The following is an 18,674-nucleotide window of genomic DNA, read 5'->3' as shown; positions in this document are numbered from 1 at the left end:
AAAAATATGAATGCAACATGTACAGTGATGGTCCATTTACATTTTACATTTAAGTCATTTAGCAGACGCTCTTATCCAGAGCGACTTACAAATTGGAAAGTTCATACATATTCCTCCTGGTCCCCCCGTGGGAAATGAACCCACAACCCTGGCGTTGCAAGCGCCATGCTCTACCAACTGAGCCACACAGGGCCATGTTTCATGAGCGGAAATAAAAAATCACAGAAATATTCAATACGAACAAAAAGCTTTTTAATCCTAAATGTTGTGCACTAATTTGTTTACATCCCTGTTAGTGAGCATTTCTCCTTTGCCAAGATAATCCATCCACCAGACAGATGTGGCATATCAAGAAGATGATTAAACAGCATGATTATTACACAGCTGCACCTTGTGATGGGGACAATAAAAGGCCACTTTAAAATGTGCAGTTTTGTCACACAACACAATGCCACAGAATGCTCAAGTTTTGAGGAAGCATGCAATTGGCATGCTGACTGCAGGAATGTCAACCAGAGCTGTTGCCAGAGAATTTTATGTAAATGTCTCTACCATAAGCTGTCTACAACGTTGCTTTATAGATTTTGGTAGTACTGCCAACCAGCCACACAACCACAGACCACGTGTAACCACGCCAGCCCAGAACCTCCACATCCAGCTTCTTCACGTGCGGGATTGTCTGAGGGTGGTGGTGGTGCTGAGGAGTATTTCCGTGTGTAATAAAGCCTTGCTCCTCAGTGGGTGGAGGGCCTATGCCCTCCAAGGCCCACCCATGGCTGCTCCCCTGCGCAGTCATTAGAAATCCATTGATTAGGGCCTAATTTATTTATTTAAATTGACAGATTTCCTAATATGAACTGTAACTCTTTGAAATTGTTGCATGTTGCATTCATATTTGTGTTCATTGTAGTTTCTTTTAAAAAAAGAACCACCTGTCAGGAGGACACAGACAGCTCAAAAGGTATGCTTAGACAAGTAGAAAAATACTTGTTTTAAATGTAATATGTCACCTTATAATAATATCATGATATTTGTGCCTTAATTATGATATGTGCCTGTATTGATGATGTATGTTATGATCCTCGTGTACTGTGTTGTAATTTGGATGTAATATCCGAGGCATGTTAGTGCAGTATATTGAAATGTGTGATTTACTACAGTCATAATGACACCCCCTGTAGAATAGAATTAGGCATAATGATTATGGCTCTAGATTGCAGGAAAAAGCTGTTTCAGGTGTTTGATAAATGCTAAATTCTCCGAAAACACCCCCTCCCCTCCAACCGCACGTAGGCCTACTCTACTTCGTGCCCCCTATAAAATATTTGGTGCATGACGCTCCTGAGGAAGATACTAAAATACTGAGGAGCCTTTATTAGGCAGATTCCACTGCCTTCTCTCCAAACATAGGCTGCTGCAGGCAGCTTTGGAAGTACAAGCTTGTGTTAAGCGATGAGCAGACCATTTCCTTGGAGAAGGTGAGATCAATTCCAGGAAGTGACCTGGCAGTGAGCATACATCTTCCTCTAATATGCCTGACACCTAGCAAGGATCTGGAGGCTTTCCTGAAGAGCTGTGATGCAGCTCCAGGGGAATCGGTAAGTGGCATACAGCATGACTCGTAGCATTTATATGTTTTATAACAGTAGCTTATTCATGACCAGGCCTCTAAGCTCTGATTCTCCTGACTGTTTTGGTTTGTAGCCTATTGTAACTCGGCAAATAAGTCAGAGAATGAGAATATGCCAAAACGGTATCATAGCAGAAATATTTATGAGATGACGCTTATCTAGGCCTAGACAAATATCTATACAGCCACCATTACTTGGATTCTACAACTAATAACGACAATAATAATAATATTAGTAATACCATTACGCCTACTGCTAATAAATAATAATTAATAAATAATAATGCATTGTTTTATCATAATTCATTACTGTCATGGTTGCTCTTATTTATATTGTGCAAGCTGATCAGTTAGCCTACAACACACTACCATAATAAATCGATATATCATACCAGACAAGGATGGACCTATACAATTACAATCGCCCAATTTCGAATGGATCAGCTCGGAAGAGCGCGTTATTTCGATTAGAAGCACACCGACACCTTCCTATAGATTTGGCCATATTCTAACAGGATCTCCTCGGCAAAAGACACATCAGACGTTTTGAACACATTGTCCAAGGCTACTGTCGAGCCTTTATCATTGCACAGCGAGGGCCCCGCATCATAGTAAAATGTCCGATACGTGCAGGCTAAAGTAGATGTCCAACCTCGAAAATAGAAGCTTCAAGCCGACAGATTTGTATTCCAAAAAAGAAAAAACAATTTTGATTAATCAGAATATCTCCTTTTCCTTTAATTCCATTATATGTTATTCTTGCGCCCGCACGGTGTCATCCAATTCAGTGCGTTCCTGGTCTTTAGCCCCTCCCTTCCTCCTCTCTCAAATGCACGATCACATAATAGCGCTACAGTTGAATTGTTAAACACTTGCTTTGTTTACTTCTTGACTTTTGTTATATCTGATCTATTCCCCGATGTTCCTACCAACTAAATATCTTAGATACCATTTTCTCTCCATCACACGCGCGACAGAGAGCAAGTCTCCGTCACACACCTTTTCCGTTAGTCCTGTCTTTCCTTCATTATGGCAACATTAACGGTCTATGTCTTCATCACTAAAAGCATTATCCACATTATTGCACTATAATAACAATAGTATTATCTCATCTGTTTTAAGGAGCAGGAAGATTGTAACCATTATGGTTTAGGATAGTAGGTGATGGTACATGACTAGATCCTTACATTCCTTCAAGAGAGACAAATACAATGAATGTGTAATGTGATCAATGAAATTAACCAGTTGAATTGCATTAGGTTTGTGTCAATATAGGCCCACTGGGCAAATGTGACAGACACTGTCAGCGGAGACAAACACAACAAAAATATCCCTGGATACAAAGGCAAATTAATAATTGAACTGTCTTGAGTTATCGAATTGTAACATTAACATTCAGACATTGGTGGTGTCCTAGAGTTTCAGGATATTGAGATGAGAAGCCATTTCTAGGCATATTAAAAATGTCCACTACTGTATAGTGGGGACTGGGGACCCCTGCTGGTAAAACCGAAGAAGCAACCCAGATCAAGAAAGGTGGTTTATTCTATACAGGAGAAAGGCAAGGAAAGCATCATGCAATGGAAAACTGTGTTACTATGACCTCTACTGGCAACTTCCTGCTTGTTCAGGGAGGAACAGTATTGTATGATTCATTTCATGTTCAATGTTTAGTCCAATAAGTCTGACAATTTATTTGAGAAATTACATTAAAGACACATCTCATCCACAGACAGCCGTGCAAAGCATTTCTCTGTACACAAGCATTTCACTACACCCACAATAACATCTGCTAAATATGTGTATGCGACCAATACATTTAACATATTATTGTTTTCCTACATAGTACCCGTCAAAACAGAAGTTATAGAAGTATCTATAACAAGTGCTTTACGTTGTAATATATTCAATTATGTTTAGTTTCATCAAACAGAGAGAAAGAAAAATGCAACCTAATTACATATTTCTGATGTGTTTGAGCAGATTTACAAATGAAGTCTTTCCGGTCTTCTTAAGTTTGATGATTCTGAAGAAGCTGATTTCAGTGTTCAGCTGCAGACCTGAGAAGGAGGAGGTCGAGAAGCAAGGTGTTGTTGACAAAGCAAGGTGTTGATAGACAAAGTGAAAAGTGAGAGATCAATGCAACCTAACTATATATTTCTGCAGATTCACAAATCAAGTCTTTCCGGTCTTCTATGACTGATTCTGATCTATGTCACCCTGGCAGATAGCATAGCAGTTAAGCGAGTTGGTCGCTCTGAATAGAGCGTCTGCTAAATTACTATAATGTAAATATGTAAGTAGAGCATTTGTTGTTTCTGAGTGTTGAGATAGGCAAAGAGAAAGCAGAAGCACTTACATTCTGAATAGACACTTCAAGAGACGCATCAGTTGAATTGGGTGGAGCAAGAATGGATATCTTTCCACTACCAATCACCTTCTGAATGTCTAAAAAATATGACATACTTTGAGTTAATGGCAAAAAAGTATAATAATCTTTCAACCATCCCTCTTCGATGTTGGTGTCCTGAAACTCAGTTCCAGTTTTTGGTGTTTCCCAAAATAGGTACAGAGCAAAATACTATCAAACACATCATGTACACTTGAACTGTTAATGATTTAAAAAAGAGGGATCAAGGGTTCTGACCTTTTGTGCAGGTATCTGCATAGTCAGGACAGCTGTCATTTAGAGTCTGACAAACCTCGTCACAGAAGGACCCTCTGAAGCAATTCACATTGGTGCCTTTACAGCACAATTTCCTTTAGGATGATTGGAAAAACAAATTATTGAACAGGAAGGTTAACTGTAAAGCCTTGATAAAATGTATTTAAAAAAATCACATTTTGATGTGGTAGAGAAGAAAACTAAAGGAACCTGGAAATGAGAACACTGGGAATGATGTGGAAGTGGAATTGGTTGCGTTGGAGACTGGGGACACCGTGGCTGATCCAATCTGCACACCTTTAAACAAAGACAGTAAATGATGCCACCTCAGACACAAGTAGCATGTTTACAATTTCAAGTTTCTACAATTTCAAGATTTTACAACTATTATTAATAGTGATCAAGGGCCTCCACAAAAACAGAGATGATAAAACAATGGCCCAGCTACACCTGTCACACAAGTAGTCCGGAAGTCTGGGCAGCAATCTTTCAACCTTATACAGGCCACATCACAGAAGCACCCTCTGAAACAGGAATTGTTGAGCCCAAGACAACACAGAGGTGGGTTTGAAGAACATCTCCCTAGAATGCAAACATATAAAAACAAGTATGAAAATATGTTAAAAGCATAGGTGTACTTTACCTTGCTACTGAATGTAAATTTTGTAATCAGTTATCATTTATTAAGAATTTTCAAAAAAGGAACATTTTAAAATGATGGGACAATAATTCAAGTATATGGTAGTTATATTTACAGCAGGATTTGATTCATAATTTATTTTATCTGATGCATTGCAGAGAAACTTACTTGAGAATGGAGCCACCAGAGGAACTGGACTAGTTCCACTAATCCCAGGAAATGGTGTCGACAAATTGCCAAAGTGATATTGAGTGGTATTGAATGACCCGCCTGTAGTGGCCAGAGTTGTCCATGCACTCTGAGAGCTTGTATTGGTAGATGGAGTTGTTACATTTGATGGCAGAGCTGTTGCATTTGGCTGTTGAGGCGTCAGACTTGATGCTTTAGTTGTTGCAATAGATGTAGGGTTGTCTGTGTTTGACACTGGAAATGAGGCACCAATCAGTGAGGGTGTTGACGAGGGTGTTATACCAACTGATGAAGCTGTTGTATCTGATGGTGAAGTTGTTGAGGATGAAGTGGCTGTTGAGCTTGACAGTGGATCATTTGACCTCGTTTGTTGGACAGGAGTCCCACTTGACTGTGGGGCTGCTGAGCTCAATGGTGGATCAGTAGTGCTCGATGGTGGAGTTGCTGTTCTCAGAGGACAAACAGCAAGACAAATTGGAGTCATTCATGCAGAAGAGTTGAGAAAGGTTTTGCAAAACAATATATAAATGGACTGGAAAGCCTATTCAATTTATTTGTGTCGTATTTATTATCAACAGTACTGTTTAGGAATGTTTTATTCTCACGTAGATATGGGATAACCAGTGTACAGTACAAGACTAAAATGGCAAAAATGTTAACATGACATTTTGTATTGAAGTCCTTGACTAAATTGTTATGTAAGAAAAGGTTCATCTACGGTATGTGTGTGTGCTCTACCTACCTGTAGTAGTCTGTCCATTTACAGTGTGAAGGATAAACAGAAGAGCAATGAGTGCAGTGTAACAACCATTCTGATAAGTGCCAATTATCCTGTCTGTTTTCTTCTTAACCTTTAAGGTCAATGTCAGTGAAGTCGTTTGGAGCTATCTACTCTCATGTCCTGTTTAGGTAGAGCTCCTCCTCCCTGCGTGGTAAGGAAATGGAGGGATGACTGCATTCCTATCATTAATCTTGTCTGACCAGATTATTAAAGAATATATATTTTAGGTGGTAGATCAGCTTAATATTGCAGTGTCACGATCGTCGTAAAGAGGAGACCAAGGCGCAGCGTGCATTGAGTTCCACATAATTTTAATAAAGAGAAACTCACTAAACAAAACAAACAAAAAGCACAAACGAAACGTGAAGCTACTGGAGTGCACAAAGGCAACTTACTGTAAACAAGATCCCACAACACAAACAAGGAAAATGGCTACCTAAATATGATCCCCAATCAGAGACAACGATAAACAGCTGTCTCTGATTGGGAACCATATCAGGCCAACATAGACATACAATACACCTAGACGACAACACCCCTAGACATACAAAAACCCTAGACATACAGAGATATCTAAGGTCAGGGCGTGACAGTACCCCCCCCCCCCCTCCCCAAAGGTGCGGACTTCCGGCCGCAAACCTGAACCTATAGGGGAGGGTCCGGGTGGGCATCTACCCTTGGTGGCGTCTCTGGTTCTGGACGCAGCTCTGGAAGCTCCGGACCGTGGATCGTCGCCGGAAGCCTCGAACCGTGGATCGTCTCCGGAGGCTCCGGACCGTGGATCGTCGCCGGAGGAACCGGACCGTAGATTGTCGTTGGAGGTTCCGGACCGTGGCCTGTCGTTGGAGGTTCCGGACCGTGGCCCGTCGTTGGAGGTTCTGGACCGTGGCCCGTCGTTGGAGGTTCCGAAACGTCGCCGGAAGCTCTGGACTGGGAACTGTCGCCGGAAGCTCTGGACTGGGGACTGTCGCCGGAAGCTCTGGACTGGGGACTGTCGCCGGAAGCTCTGGACTGGGAACTGTCGCCGGAAGCTCTGGACTGGGGACTGTCGCCGGAAGCTCTGGACTGGGGACTGTCGCCGGAAGCTCTGGACTGGGGACTGTCGCCGGAAGCTCTGGACTGGGGACTGTCGCCGGAAACTGTGGAGGCGCACTGGAGGCTTGATGCATGTGACCGGTACCGGTGGCACCGGGCTGATGACACGCACCTCAGGGCGAGTGCGGGTAAGAGGCACAGGACGTACTGGACTGTGGATGCGCACTGGAGGCCTGATGCGTGGGACCGGTACAGGTGGAACCGGGCTGATGACACGCACCTCAGGGCGAGTGCGGGGAAGAGGCACAGGACGTACTGGACTGGATGCGCACTGGAGATCTGGAGCGTAGAGCTGGCACAATGCGTCCTGGCTGGATGCTCACTTTAGCTCGATAAGTGCGGGGCGCTGGGACAGGACACACTGGGCTGTGAAGGCGTACTGGCGATACAGTATGTAGAGCTGCCGCAGGATATCCTGGTCCGAAGAGGTGTACTGGAGACCAGGAGCGCTGAGCCGGCACAACCCGTCCTGGCTGGATGCCCATTCTGGCGCGGCAAATGGGGGGAGCTGGAATAGAGCGCATCGGGCTATGAATGTGCACTGGAGACACCGTGCGCATCACTGCATAACATGGTGCCTGACCAGTCACACACTCCCCACGGTAAGCACGGGGAGTTGGCTCAGGTCTAAACCCTACCTCCTCCAACCAATCTCCCGTGTGCCCCGCCCCAAAAAATCTTTGGAGCTGCCTCTCGGGTTTCCGTGCTAGCCGTGTCCCCTCGTATCGTCGCCTTTCCTCTTTCGCTGCCTCTATTTCCTCCTACGGACGGCGATACTCTACAGCCCTTGTCCAGGGTCCTGCTCCATCCAGGATTTCTTCCCAAGTCCAGGATACTTCTTCCTCCTGGGCACGCTGCTTGGTCCTTTATTGGTGGGATCTTCTGTCACGATCGTCTTAAATATGAGACCAAGGTGCAGCGTGAGTAGAGTTCCACATAATTTTAATCGATTGAAACTCCTCTAACAAAACAACAAACAACCAAACGAAACGTGAAGCTACAGGTGTGCACTCAGGCAACTCAATGTAGACAAGATCCCACAACACAAACGAGAAAAATGGCTACCTAAATATGATCCCCAATCAGAGACAACGATAAACAGCTGTCTCTGATTGGGAACCATATCAGGCCAACATAGACATACAACACCCCTAGACATAAAAAAACCCTAGACATACAAAACTAGCGTACCCACCCTAGTCACACCGTGACCTAACCAAAATATATAGAAAAACAGAGATATCTAAGGTCAGGGCGTGACATGCAGATAGGTTGTGGCTTCTAATATGTAATTCTCTGCATCATTTCCAATCCCACATGTATATATTTGTAATAAATATATATTATTTTAAATATATATATGTATATATATACATACTTGTATATATTTTCCTTTATTATTTTCCCCTAACCCTTCCACTCCTCCCCTAATTGTAGTAAACTAATGGACAACAACACTTAGGCTTCTACTTCCAGCTTATACATACTATATACATTTTACGGACACAGTATATTTTACATTAGTTATCTTTCTGTTTGTTTTTAGTCCCATCCTTCAGCTATCCTCAACCCCTCCCATCTATCGCTGAACAACATCCAGTTTTGATTTATATTTGCCATATATTTTTTGTGCTGTGCTGTTTCACAAAAGTTCTGAACCTTTCTATTCTCATAGTTTCTACAGATTGTAAATTATATTTTTTTTTGCTAAGAGTATTATTATATTATTGATTAACTGACTATGACTTTTCAAATCACCCAGCAGTGCTATTTGCAGAGTTAGCTCCAGGTAAATGTTGCAATTCTTCAGCCATTCCTGAATCTGCGAGAATCCAGAGGTCATAAAAATTTATTATTACAGAGAAATTGTTGTAAACATGAAAAATGACATACAGATACTGCAAGAATCCATCAATATTAGGTTTTAAACTTTTGAAAATATTTATTGTTGTGATACTTTACACAGAGAAAATTCTTGTTTTTAAAGCTATTAATGTACATCAGGGCTCGCCAACCATGTTCCTGGAGTGCTACCCTCCTGTAGGTTTTCGCTCCAACCCCAGATGTAACTAACCTGATTCAGTTTATCAACCAGCTAATTATTAGAATCAGGTGTGCTAGATTAGGGTTGGAGCGAAAACTTACTGGACGGTAGCTCTTCAGGAACAGGGTTAGAGAGCCATGATGTACACTGTATTATAGCATAGAATAAAGCTTCATTATTGACTGCATATTTGGCCAAATACTGAGGTAAATCTTAAAGAAAGCTTTAAATGTGTTAAAGAACTGTAAGAAGCACTTTTCAAGGGTCTGAAAAAGCCAGCATTTCTGAGAGGTTATATTTGATTGTGTTCATCCATAACCTTGGTTGAGTTGCACTTAGGTGCACCAGGAAACAAATGGGTTAAGGTATTTGAGCAGCAATTTTTGTTACATGCCTACGATTTTAGAAAGCTCATATAGTAATCTGATAGCATTGACTATAAATATGATTTGATCTGAACTTGAGCTGTAAAATAACATGCACAGGGTTATCAAACAGTAGCACAACCTTACTGTCAGTCAAATGTGGCATTATAGCAGGCAGTGTTAGGGTTTTCATAATGCTTGTAAGGGTTATTTTTGTCCAGGATACTAAGGCACACCCAGCAGAAGTACTGACCACAGGTGAAACAGGCCATCTTGTTACAACCACCGTTCTTCTGTAATGAGAGGATAGACATTGGTCACGAAGATGACGTCAAGCCATGCCATGTCAAAGGTACAATAGGCTGGTTATAGAGCTCAGGCTTACCTGTATGTTGGCACGGCAGGATGGACATTCTTTGCTGTTCTGGCCTTTCCAGCCTTCACTCAGGCTCTCCTCCAGCACTGTGTTGAGAATGTGTTTCCCATAGCGTTTCTCCAGGAACATTCTCCTCTCCTCACTGCCTGAGGCATAATCTTCCCATAGGCCCTGGAGCCCAGCTACAGGCAGAAACAGACAAACACAGAAAATGGCGCACAAGCTGGGATAAGAGTTTGATTGAGCCAAAGCAACCTGGAATGACTGCAATGACTCAACAGTAGATAGAGCTAATCATTGGATACTTAAAATGCCATGACAGTGCTTAGAGGCACAGCATCTAAAATACATTCATTGTGTTTAATATTTCTTTAAGAATTATTGAAACATTCTATTCTAAGTTACCTTCCACAATCATACACTTTCATTGTAGTTTTTCACACAGCACCAAGGCTCCGAAAGTGTGACTGATCAACAGACTTGCATGTGGTTCATTTGGTTGCATATAACTTACACTGAATGGTTTCTCTTACCCTCTGTCTGAGGTACACCTGCATTGGATGACTCAGCAGCTGAGTCAGAGCCTGAGGTCAGGAGTGTGTTTGCCCTCAGTTTACAGTTGGAGGTGCCATGGTAGGTCTTGCGACAGATACTGCAGAAGGCATAGCGGCAGGAGGGACAGAGGGCAGCGGTTGTGTCCGGTTCCAGCACCACTGGGGCAACACAGGCCTTGCGGGCGCAGTAAATCACGTCAGCCATGCGGTCCAGAGTGGACTGGAGCAGGAGGCGGTCGTAACGGGTGAATAACTCCTCCCCAACCAACCGCTTCACCTTAAACAACAGTTCATCCTCTGGGTTTAGTTTCCACATAGTGTAGAATAGCAGTTTCACACAGGTTAACTTCAGATATTCATTGAGGAAACTGTATTTCAACTTTGATCTCTAGAATAAACATCTATTCACTTCAGTTTTTCATTACCTGTGAGGGTGTAGCTGTGGAGCTGCACTCAGGCTCTGGACAGGTAAGGCCACGGACGTTCCCGTCTCTGATCTGGACCGTGAAGTACTCCGACAGGCATTCGTTGCAGTAAATATGGCCGCACTCTCTGTACTGACTAGAGCCTAACTTGCTCATAAAGCAGATCCCACAGTCATATGCCTGTCCCTCGAACACTCTCAGCCTCTGTCTCTCATCATAGTCCAGCAGATGCACCAGGAGGTCTGTGTCTGTGGCTAACATTGAGAGGGCCCTTGGGTCCAGGGACACTGCAGACTCAGAGGTTTCAACTACACTGCCCTCTGCTTCCCCCTGAGAGTCTCCAGCCTCGCTGCCCTCAGGAGATGGAGTGGCCTGGCCCTGGTCATTCACAAGGATCTCCAGCGGTGGCCGGATATTCAGGAAGTCAAGCAGGTCGTCTCTGAGGAACTGGACCCAGTAGAAGAGGACCACATTGCCCACAGTGTCCTCCCATATCTCATCCAAATGCTTACACACTGCTGAGAGCTGAGACATTAATCAATGATTACTACACATACAAATGATGTCTAAAACTCAATACACTTCACAGTATTGAATACATTTTTGATCTAAACATACCTGACTATGGGAGAGCCACTTACAGCTCAGTATATACTCGGGTGATGAGGTGGAAGGGTAATCCAAAGGTAGGTCGAAGGTCAGCACCAGAGGAGGGAGGAAAGATATGACATAATCTCTGTGCTTGTCACCTTGGTATCACAATAAAGACAAAAGAAGCCTTGATACCATTCATCTGCTTTACTAGAATACCCTGAGTATAGAATATATGTTTCGTCAATTTGTATTGTAGCATAACCTAATTAAAGGCTACAATAAAACTGGAGGTGAGATCAAAATAATTCAATACTCATATAACGGTTTCTAAATTGTGAGTTGAGGCGATTTGCATAAATTATAAAATAATGACTATTATTTGAATCCAAACCTGCTTTGACAATCACACTGAAGTCCCGAGGCAGGTCCAAAGAGACCCGGATTTCCCCACCCAATCCTAACACAGTCCGTCTGAACTCCTGACTGTAGATACTCGCGAGCGCCAGCAGTTCATCCTCCTGAGCTTCCAATTCCGCGTTCATAATACTCCAGCGTCACTTCACTAAATCTACTAAACGTATTATTATAGCTACGTTTATGAGAATAATAGGCCTACAATAGATACAATACTATTTTCGATTTGGTTTAGCTCCTTTACTATTGTAAATTTACTTCCGCGTTCTATTGCCTCCGAAGCTCTAATGTTGTTGTGAACCCGCCTATAGGAAACCTCCGGACTCGGAAACGTGGAGCTTCCTGTTGGTTGATTCTGATACTTTCAAATCAAATCCAATTTTATTTGTCACACACGCCGAATACCACAGGTACCATACAGTGAAATGCTTACTTACAACCCCTTAATTAACCAACAATGCAGTTCTAAGAAAGATAAGAATAACAAATAATTAAAGAGCAGCAGTAAATAACAATAGCGTGGCTATATAGAGGCGGTAACTACAGAGTCAATGTGCGGTGGGCACCGGTGTCGAGGTTTATTGAGGTAATTATGTACATGTAGGTGGAGTTATTAAAATGGCTATGCATAGATAATAACAGAGAGTAGCAGCAGCGTGGGGGGGGGGGATGCAAATAGCCTGGGTAACGTAAACTCGTACATCGCCTTGGTCCGTACAATTGCCCTTATTTTAGCGCACCAAAAACGTAATACTTCCAGATCAACTGTAATGTCAATACCATTGTAAAGCACAATTTCTCCCCTTTCCAACATAATCAATTACATGACCTAAACGCTGCCCGTTTCTGCATAATTCAAGCAGGCAATGAGCCCTGTCGGGTCTTTTTAAAAATGGCGGGTGGGGAAGCGAAACTAATGCGTGATAGTGAAAAGGAGAGATGTTGTGTGTGAAAATTGTTTTTTTTCACTCGATCTGGCCAACTTATCGCCTCTAAAATGTAAATAAAACACTATAAAGAGTTTATCTAATGTGTCATTACATACCTATTTGAAGGTTTGAGAATGATGATCACATGCAATGATGACGCAAAAAAATGACTAGAAATAGTTGCTTTATGCGTGCTGTACGTTATGACATGACACGTCACGATGTAACGGAGGGTCTGTTTTTTCAACTTTTCTCCAATACTATAGAGCCATTACCATGTCGATCAACGCTTGAATAGAAACCTAGTTCACACCCCATGATTTTGAAGTCAACACATTCGCTACAGTCCCATTAGTTTTCTTTGTAGCCTCGTTTGAATGTTGTGGTTGTGCACATTTGTACGGAATGGGGTGAGTTTACGTTAGCCATTTGATTAGATGTTCAGGAGTCTTATGGCTTGGGGGTAGAAGCTGTTTAGAAGCCTCTTGGACCTAGACTTGGCGCTCTGGTACCGCTTCCCGTGCGGTAGCAGAGAGAACAGTCTATGACTAGGGTGGCTGGAGTCTTTGACATTTTTTAGGGCCTACCTCTGACACCGCCTGGTATAGAGGTCCTGGATGGCAGGAAGCTTGACCCCGGTGATGTACTGGGCCGTACGCACTACCCTCTGTAGTGCCTTTGCGGTCGGAGGCAGAGCAGTTGCCATACCATGCAGTGATGCAACCCGTCAGGATGCTCTCGATGGTGCAGCTATAAAACTTTTTCTTTTCGTCTCCTGAGGGGGAATAGGTTTTGTCGTGCCCTCTTCACGACTGTCTTAGTGTGCTTGGACCATGTTAGTTTATTGGTGATGTGGACGCCAAGGAACTTGAAGCTGTCAACCTGCTCCGCTGCAGCCCCGTCGAGGACCAAGGCCTGCTTGGTCCTCCTTTTCCTGTAGTTCACAATCATCTCCTTTGTCTCGATCACGTTGAGGGAGAGGTTGTTGTCCTTGCACCACACAGTCAAGTCTATGACCTCCTCCCTATAGGCTGTCTCATCGTTGTCGGTGATCAGGCCTACCACTGTCGTGTCATCAGCAAACTTAATGAAGGTGTTGGAATCGTGCCTGGCTGTGCAGTCATGAGTGAACAGGAAGTATTGTTGACTACCCTTACCGCCTGGGGGTGGCCCGTCAGGAAGTCCAGGATCCAGTTGCAGAGGGAGGTGTTTAGTCCCAGGGTCCTTAGCTTAGTGATGAGCTTTGAGGGGACTATGGTGTTGAATGCTGAGCTGTAATCAATGAATAGCATTCTCACATAGGGGTTCCTTTTGTCCAGGTGGGAAAGGGCAGTGTGGAGTGCAATAGAGATTGTTGGTGTGGTATGCAGATTGGAGTAGGTTGCCTCGAAGTGAGCATAGAGGTTATTTAGCTCGTCTGTTACGCTCGTTTCACTGGGAAGCTCTCAGCTGTGCGTAGTCTGTAATAGTTTGCAAGCCCTGCTACATCCTTCGAGTGTCGCAGCCGGTGTAGTACGATTCGATCTTAGTCCTGTATCGATGCTTTGCCTGTTTGATTGTTCGTCGGAGGGCATAGCGGGATTTCTAATAAGCTTCCGGGTTAGAGTCCCACTCCTTGAAAGCAGCAGCTCTACCCTTTAGCTCAGTGCAAATGTTGACTGTAATCCATGGATTCTGGTTGGGGTATGTAGTACAGTCACTGTGAGGACAATGTCCTCGATGTACTTATTGGTAAAGCCAGTGACTGATGTGGTGTACTCCTCAATGCCATCGGAAGAATCCCAGAACATATTCCAGTCTGTGCTAGAAAAACAGTCCTGTAGTTTAGCATCTGCTTCATCTGACCACCTTTTTATAGACCGAGTCACTGGTGCTTCCTGCTTTATTTTTTGCTTGTAAGCAGGAATCAGGAGGATAGAATTATGGTCAGATTTGCCAAATGGAGGGCGAGGGAGAGCTTTGTGCGTGTCTCTGTGTGTGGAGTAAAGGTGGTCTAGAATTTTTTTCCCTCTGGTTGCACATTTAACATGCTGATAGAAATGAGGTAAAACTGATTTAAGTTTCCCTGCATTAAAGTCCCTGGCCACTAGGAGCGCCACCTCTGGATGAGCGTTTTCCTTTGCTTATGGCGGAATACATCTCATTGAGTGCGGTTTTAGTGCCAGCCTCTGTCTGTGGTGGTATATAGACAGCTACGAAAAATACAGATGAAAACTCTCTAGGTAGATAGTGTGGTCTACAGCTTATCATGAGATACTCTACTTTAGGCGAGCAAAACTCTGAGACTTCCTTAGATTTTGTGCACCAGCTATTGTTTATAAATATGCATAGGCCCCCACCCCGTGTCTCGGGAATATCTAACTTGTTAACCTAGGCGGAAGAGTTGGATCCAAGTGGGAAACTCATGCTACGTTCTTGTCATCTTGGAAACTCAGGTCTCCGAGTTAAAATGAACGTACGTTATTTGCGTAGAGCTTCCTATTGGTTGATTCTGATACCTCCCAAATGAGAAACTCTGGATTTAACTCTTCTGCCTTGGTTAACAAGTCGGATACACAGAGTTTCTGACATAATGTGAATGCGGCATCAGAGCTCATCTTTCTACAAGTTTCGAAGTCGGACATTTCTGTGTTTCCGAGTTCCGAGTTGTCTGAATGCAGCAAGAAAGATGAACTCTGAGTTTCCCGCTTGGAAAGTGTCAGAATCAACCAATAGGAACCTTTACTCCAAAAACGTTAGGAACCAATTGGAAGCGTAAGGATATTTTTACTCAGAGGGTTCCGAGTTTCCAAGTTGTCTTGAAAGCAGCACAAAATTGGAATCCTTGAGCGTCACTTCTTGGATGGGCAGCCCATACTATTATGGTTCTAAGGTAAAGTCACAGAGAATCCTGATGCAAGAGTGAACAAGAACTTGTAATAGTGTGGCAAAGCAAATTGAGCCATGAGTCACTGATTGATTTGCCACTTGGATTGTGTTACACAGGCAGGGGTTCGCAAACTTTTTTGACCCTCAACCCCTTCTTGATATCAAACATTTTTCGAGACCCCACCATGTAAAAACGTTATGTAATCAAGGTTTGCTTTTTAAATTTGGGCTATTACAGTCTATTAAAAATCAGACTGACAGTATTTTCTACAGTATTTCAATCTGAAGACAGTATGGTTAGAAGTGTAATATATTTTTCGTTATATGTCGGACCTTAGTAAGACCAGCTGTAGCCATTGGCGTCGGCTAATAGGGATCCTAATAAATAAAATAAAAAAGTGACTGAAATGCACCAGAAAGGTATTGGGAAGTTCAGAAGATCATCAGGCAATAATTGTTATTGATCTTCTGTGTTGAAAAGATTATCATAATTAATTATGTTATTTTTCCCACAGGTTCTAATCTAATGGCTCGTGGGCATGGTAGAGGGAAACAGTAGGTATGTACATACGTACCACAGGAGGTTGGTGGTGTTAACTCGAAATGACACAACGACAAGGTTCCAGTTTAACAAAGTTTACTCTACTATATGAACACACTACAAGGTAGCCATTACACTCCAGGCTAGGTCCAACAACGACTAGACTTCCTGCGCATGCGCACTCTTGACTGAGTGATAGCCCCGTAATAACAGAAATATAGGGATACTTAAAACATGAACTTAACAATCTCCCCCTTTTCTTTAAAGAAAAAAAACATCAACAACATAATTACATTTCCAAGTATTATTCAAGATCCCCATTACAAATGGGTTGTGTGACAGTTATTATTTGTATTACTCAAGCTGCCACTTTCCATTACTGAGAGCCTGTAGGAGCGTGAGCCTGTAGGAGCACAAGACCGGATGCTCCCTTTTTAGTCAGACAGTCAGCAAGCTGTTCCTTTGTGGTCGACCACAGAATCCGCTGGATTCTCTGTGCTTGAATAAGTTCCTTGATGCTGCTAATCTCAAAGTCTTTTCTCTGTGACAGACTTGGTTGACTTCACAGCATCAACTAATGAGTAGTTGTCAGTGACACAAACTACAGGTAGGAAGTGCCGTTTTGTCCCACCAGTGATAACCTAGCGAAGAATCACTGAAGACAACTAGTTTCAAAGAGTCATCTTTTCCAACATGCTGAAACTTTAAAGTCACTTGTTGTGATTTCAGTTTACGAACAACTTTGTTTGCCTCATGAATGGTTTGTACAGTGGCGTGTTTTGTGTTAATGCCAAGTTGCAACCATCAAACCAGGTCTACTCTGTCTCGCAGCCCATAAAATTTGTCCCATCTTTGACCTCAATTGACCAGCTTCAATTCCACATAGAGGGGAATTCCTTTGTACGGCTCTTGAAGAATCCATGTGGATGGGTTGAAGATTCTTGATATAGCTCTCCTGTTGCATCAGTATTTTTCCATCAACTGTAATAAACTCTATGCCAACATAACAAAAATGATCATGCTTCTCACGGCCAACCTAGAAAACAGCTTTGAGGTGTGGAATCACAGTTGAAGCAAAGGTCTGTGAGCCACCCCAGACAAAGTCATCAACATGACAGGCAAGTACTCCATTCACATTGCCGTCTTGATCAAGCCAATAGAAGAATGCAGGATCCACTTGTGACATTTTTCCACCTGTATTCAGCATTGTTGCCTTGACTTTGTTGTACCAGTAGAGTGATCCATCTGCCAGTCCATACACACACTTTTTTAGTTTCCACAGTGTTCCTTCACTTTTAGCTTCGGGCGGAGGTCGGATGTGAATGTCCCTTGACAGCTCTGTTCCCTGCAAAAATCCAGATTTGATGTCTATGGAATTAAGTTTCCATTTTTTCTGGCAGATCACTGACATCAGCAATCTGAGTGACTCTGAGGCGCATGTCGGTGAGTCTTTTGGGAGTTCTTTAGCAGCCAGCTCCTCAAAACCTCTAGCCACTAGACGTGCTTTGGGCACTATTCCAGTTAAGGATTCTTTAAGGGTACACACCCACCTTGTTGAGACGCACTTTTGGCCATTGTCTTTGACTTCCTCAAACACTCAATTTTTCCTCCAATTACTGAGCTCATCTAGCTTAGCTGAGTCAAATGACACGTCCTTTGTTTCAAGTACATCATCATTTTGAATGTCATTCTGTTTTTCTCGATTTTCCATTGGTTCAATTCTGATATTATCTACAAGTGACAGGTCAGCTGACCCTGTTGTACCAGAAAGTGTAGCTGGTTCAGAGTACTGCAAGTTGTACCAGTTCTGGTGTTTTGCTTTTCCTGCTCGTTCAATGACGGTTGCTGTATGTGGAATACCACTTTCTCTGTCCATCTATTTAACAGTTTGTCCAGTTTTCAGATTGGAACAACCATGTTCTCTTAACACATGTGGCTGTTGTTGAATGTTTTCCTCATTTGAACCCTCAACAGTATTACCTGTGGCATGGTTGAAGGTCTCTGCTCCATTTCCTGTGTCAGTTTCAGTGTCCATATCATTGGATGCGACATCTGGTAGGTTTGTGTCTGTTACTGTGTCCTTTTTGTCATTTTCATTAGGAGACTGATTCTCAGCAACAGCCCCTCTATCTTATTGATCATTTACTTTCCGCAATCTTGAGTGATGCACCCTGACAATCATGCCTCCGTGCCTCACAAATATCACAACACCATCTTGACCAATGACTACTCCCGGTCCTTTCCACTCTTGACAGTCAACTCGTTTGTAGTACACTTTGTTTCCAGTTTCGTACTTCTCATCATCATTATTCCCTGAACTGCTGAGTAACTTCTGAAGTCTGTCAACTGTATCATGTCCAAACTGTTTGTAAAGCTTTAACAAGACTTTGTGTTTTTCTTTAGTGCTCATGTTCTCTGTGACTGTCAGAATCTCCATGTGCTCTGTGTCAGTCAGAATCTCATTTTTGCATGGACTCTGTGTGATGTCTTTGTCTAAAATGTTTACACAATAGTGGCCTGAGGTAGTAAGTTCAAGAGTCACTGGTTGTTTAAACATCACTGCC

The 18,674-nt window shown here is 42.9% G+C and overlaps 1 protein-coding gene and 1 long non-coding RNA gene across 2 annotated transcripts; both read right to left on the bottom strand.

Annotated features, from left to right (window-relative positions):
• Positions 1-3,313: 3,313 nt before the first annotated feature.
• LOC120051826 lies at positions 3,314-4,749 on the bottom strand. Its single transcript, XR_005477326.1, has 4 exons — positions 4,506-4,749; positions 4,278-4,390; positions 3,990-4,078; positions 3,314-3,690 (listed from the first exon to the last, which is right to left on the bottom strand). It is a non-coding gene; the product is annotated as an uncharacterized LOC120051826 (long non-coding RNA).
• Positions 4,750-8,779: 4,030 nt separating this feature from the next.
• Positions 8,780-12,165, bottom strand: LOC120051825 (E3 ubiquitin-protein ligase RNF14-like). The gene is made up of 6 exons (XM_038998709.1): positions 11,750-12,165; positions 11,383-11,513; positions 10,765-11,289; positions 10,319-10,616; positions 9,795-9,967; positions 8,780-9,702 (listed from the first exon to the last, which is right to left on the bottom strand). The coding sequence occupies exons 1-6, from the start codon at positions 11,898-11,900 to the stop codon at positions 9,559-9,561; spliced, it is 1,422 nt and encodes a 473-aa protein (XP_038854637.1). The 5' UTR covers positions 11,901-12,165; the 3' UTR covers positions 8,780-9,558.
• Between the last annotated feature and the right edge of the window lie 6,509 nt (positions 12,166-18,674).

The sequence above is a fragment of the Salvelinus namaycush genome, chromosome 8 (genome assembly GCF_016432855.1).
Source record: "Salvelinus namaycush isolate Seneca chromosome 8, SaNama_1.0, whole genome shotgun sequence".
NCBI lineage: Eukaryota > Metazoa > Chordata > Actinopteri > Salmoniformes > Salmonidae > Salvelinus > Salvelinus namaycush.
This window is presented reverse-complemented; position numbering and strand designations above follow the sequence as displayed.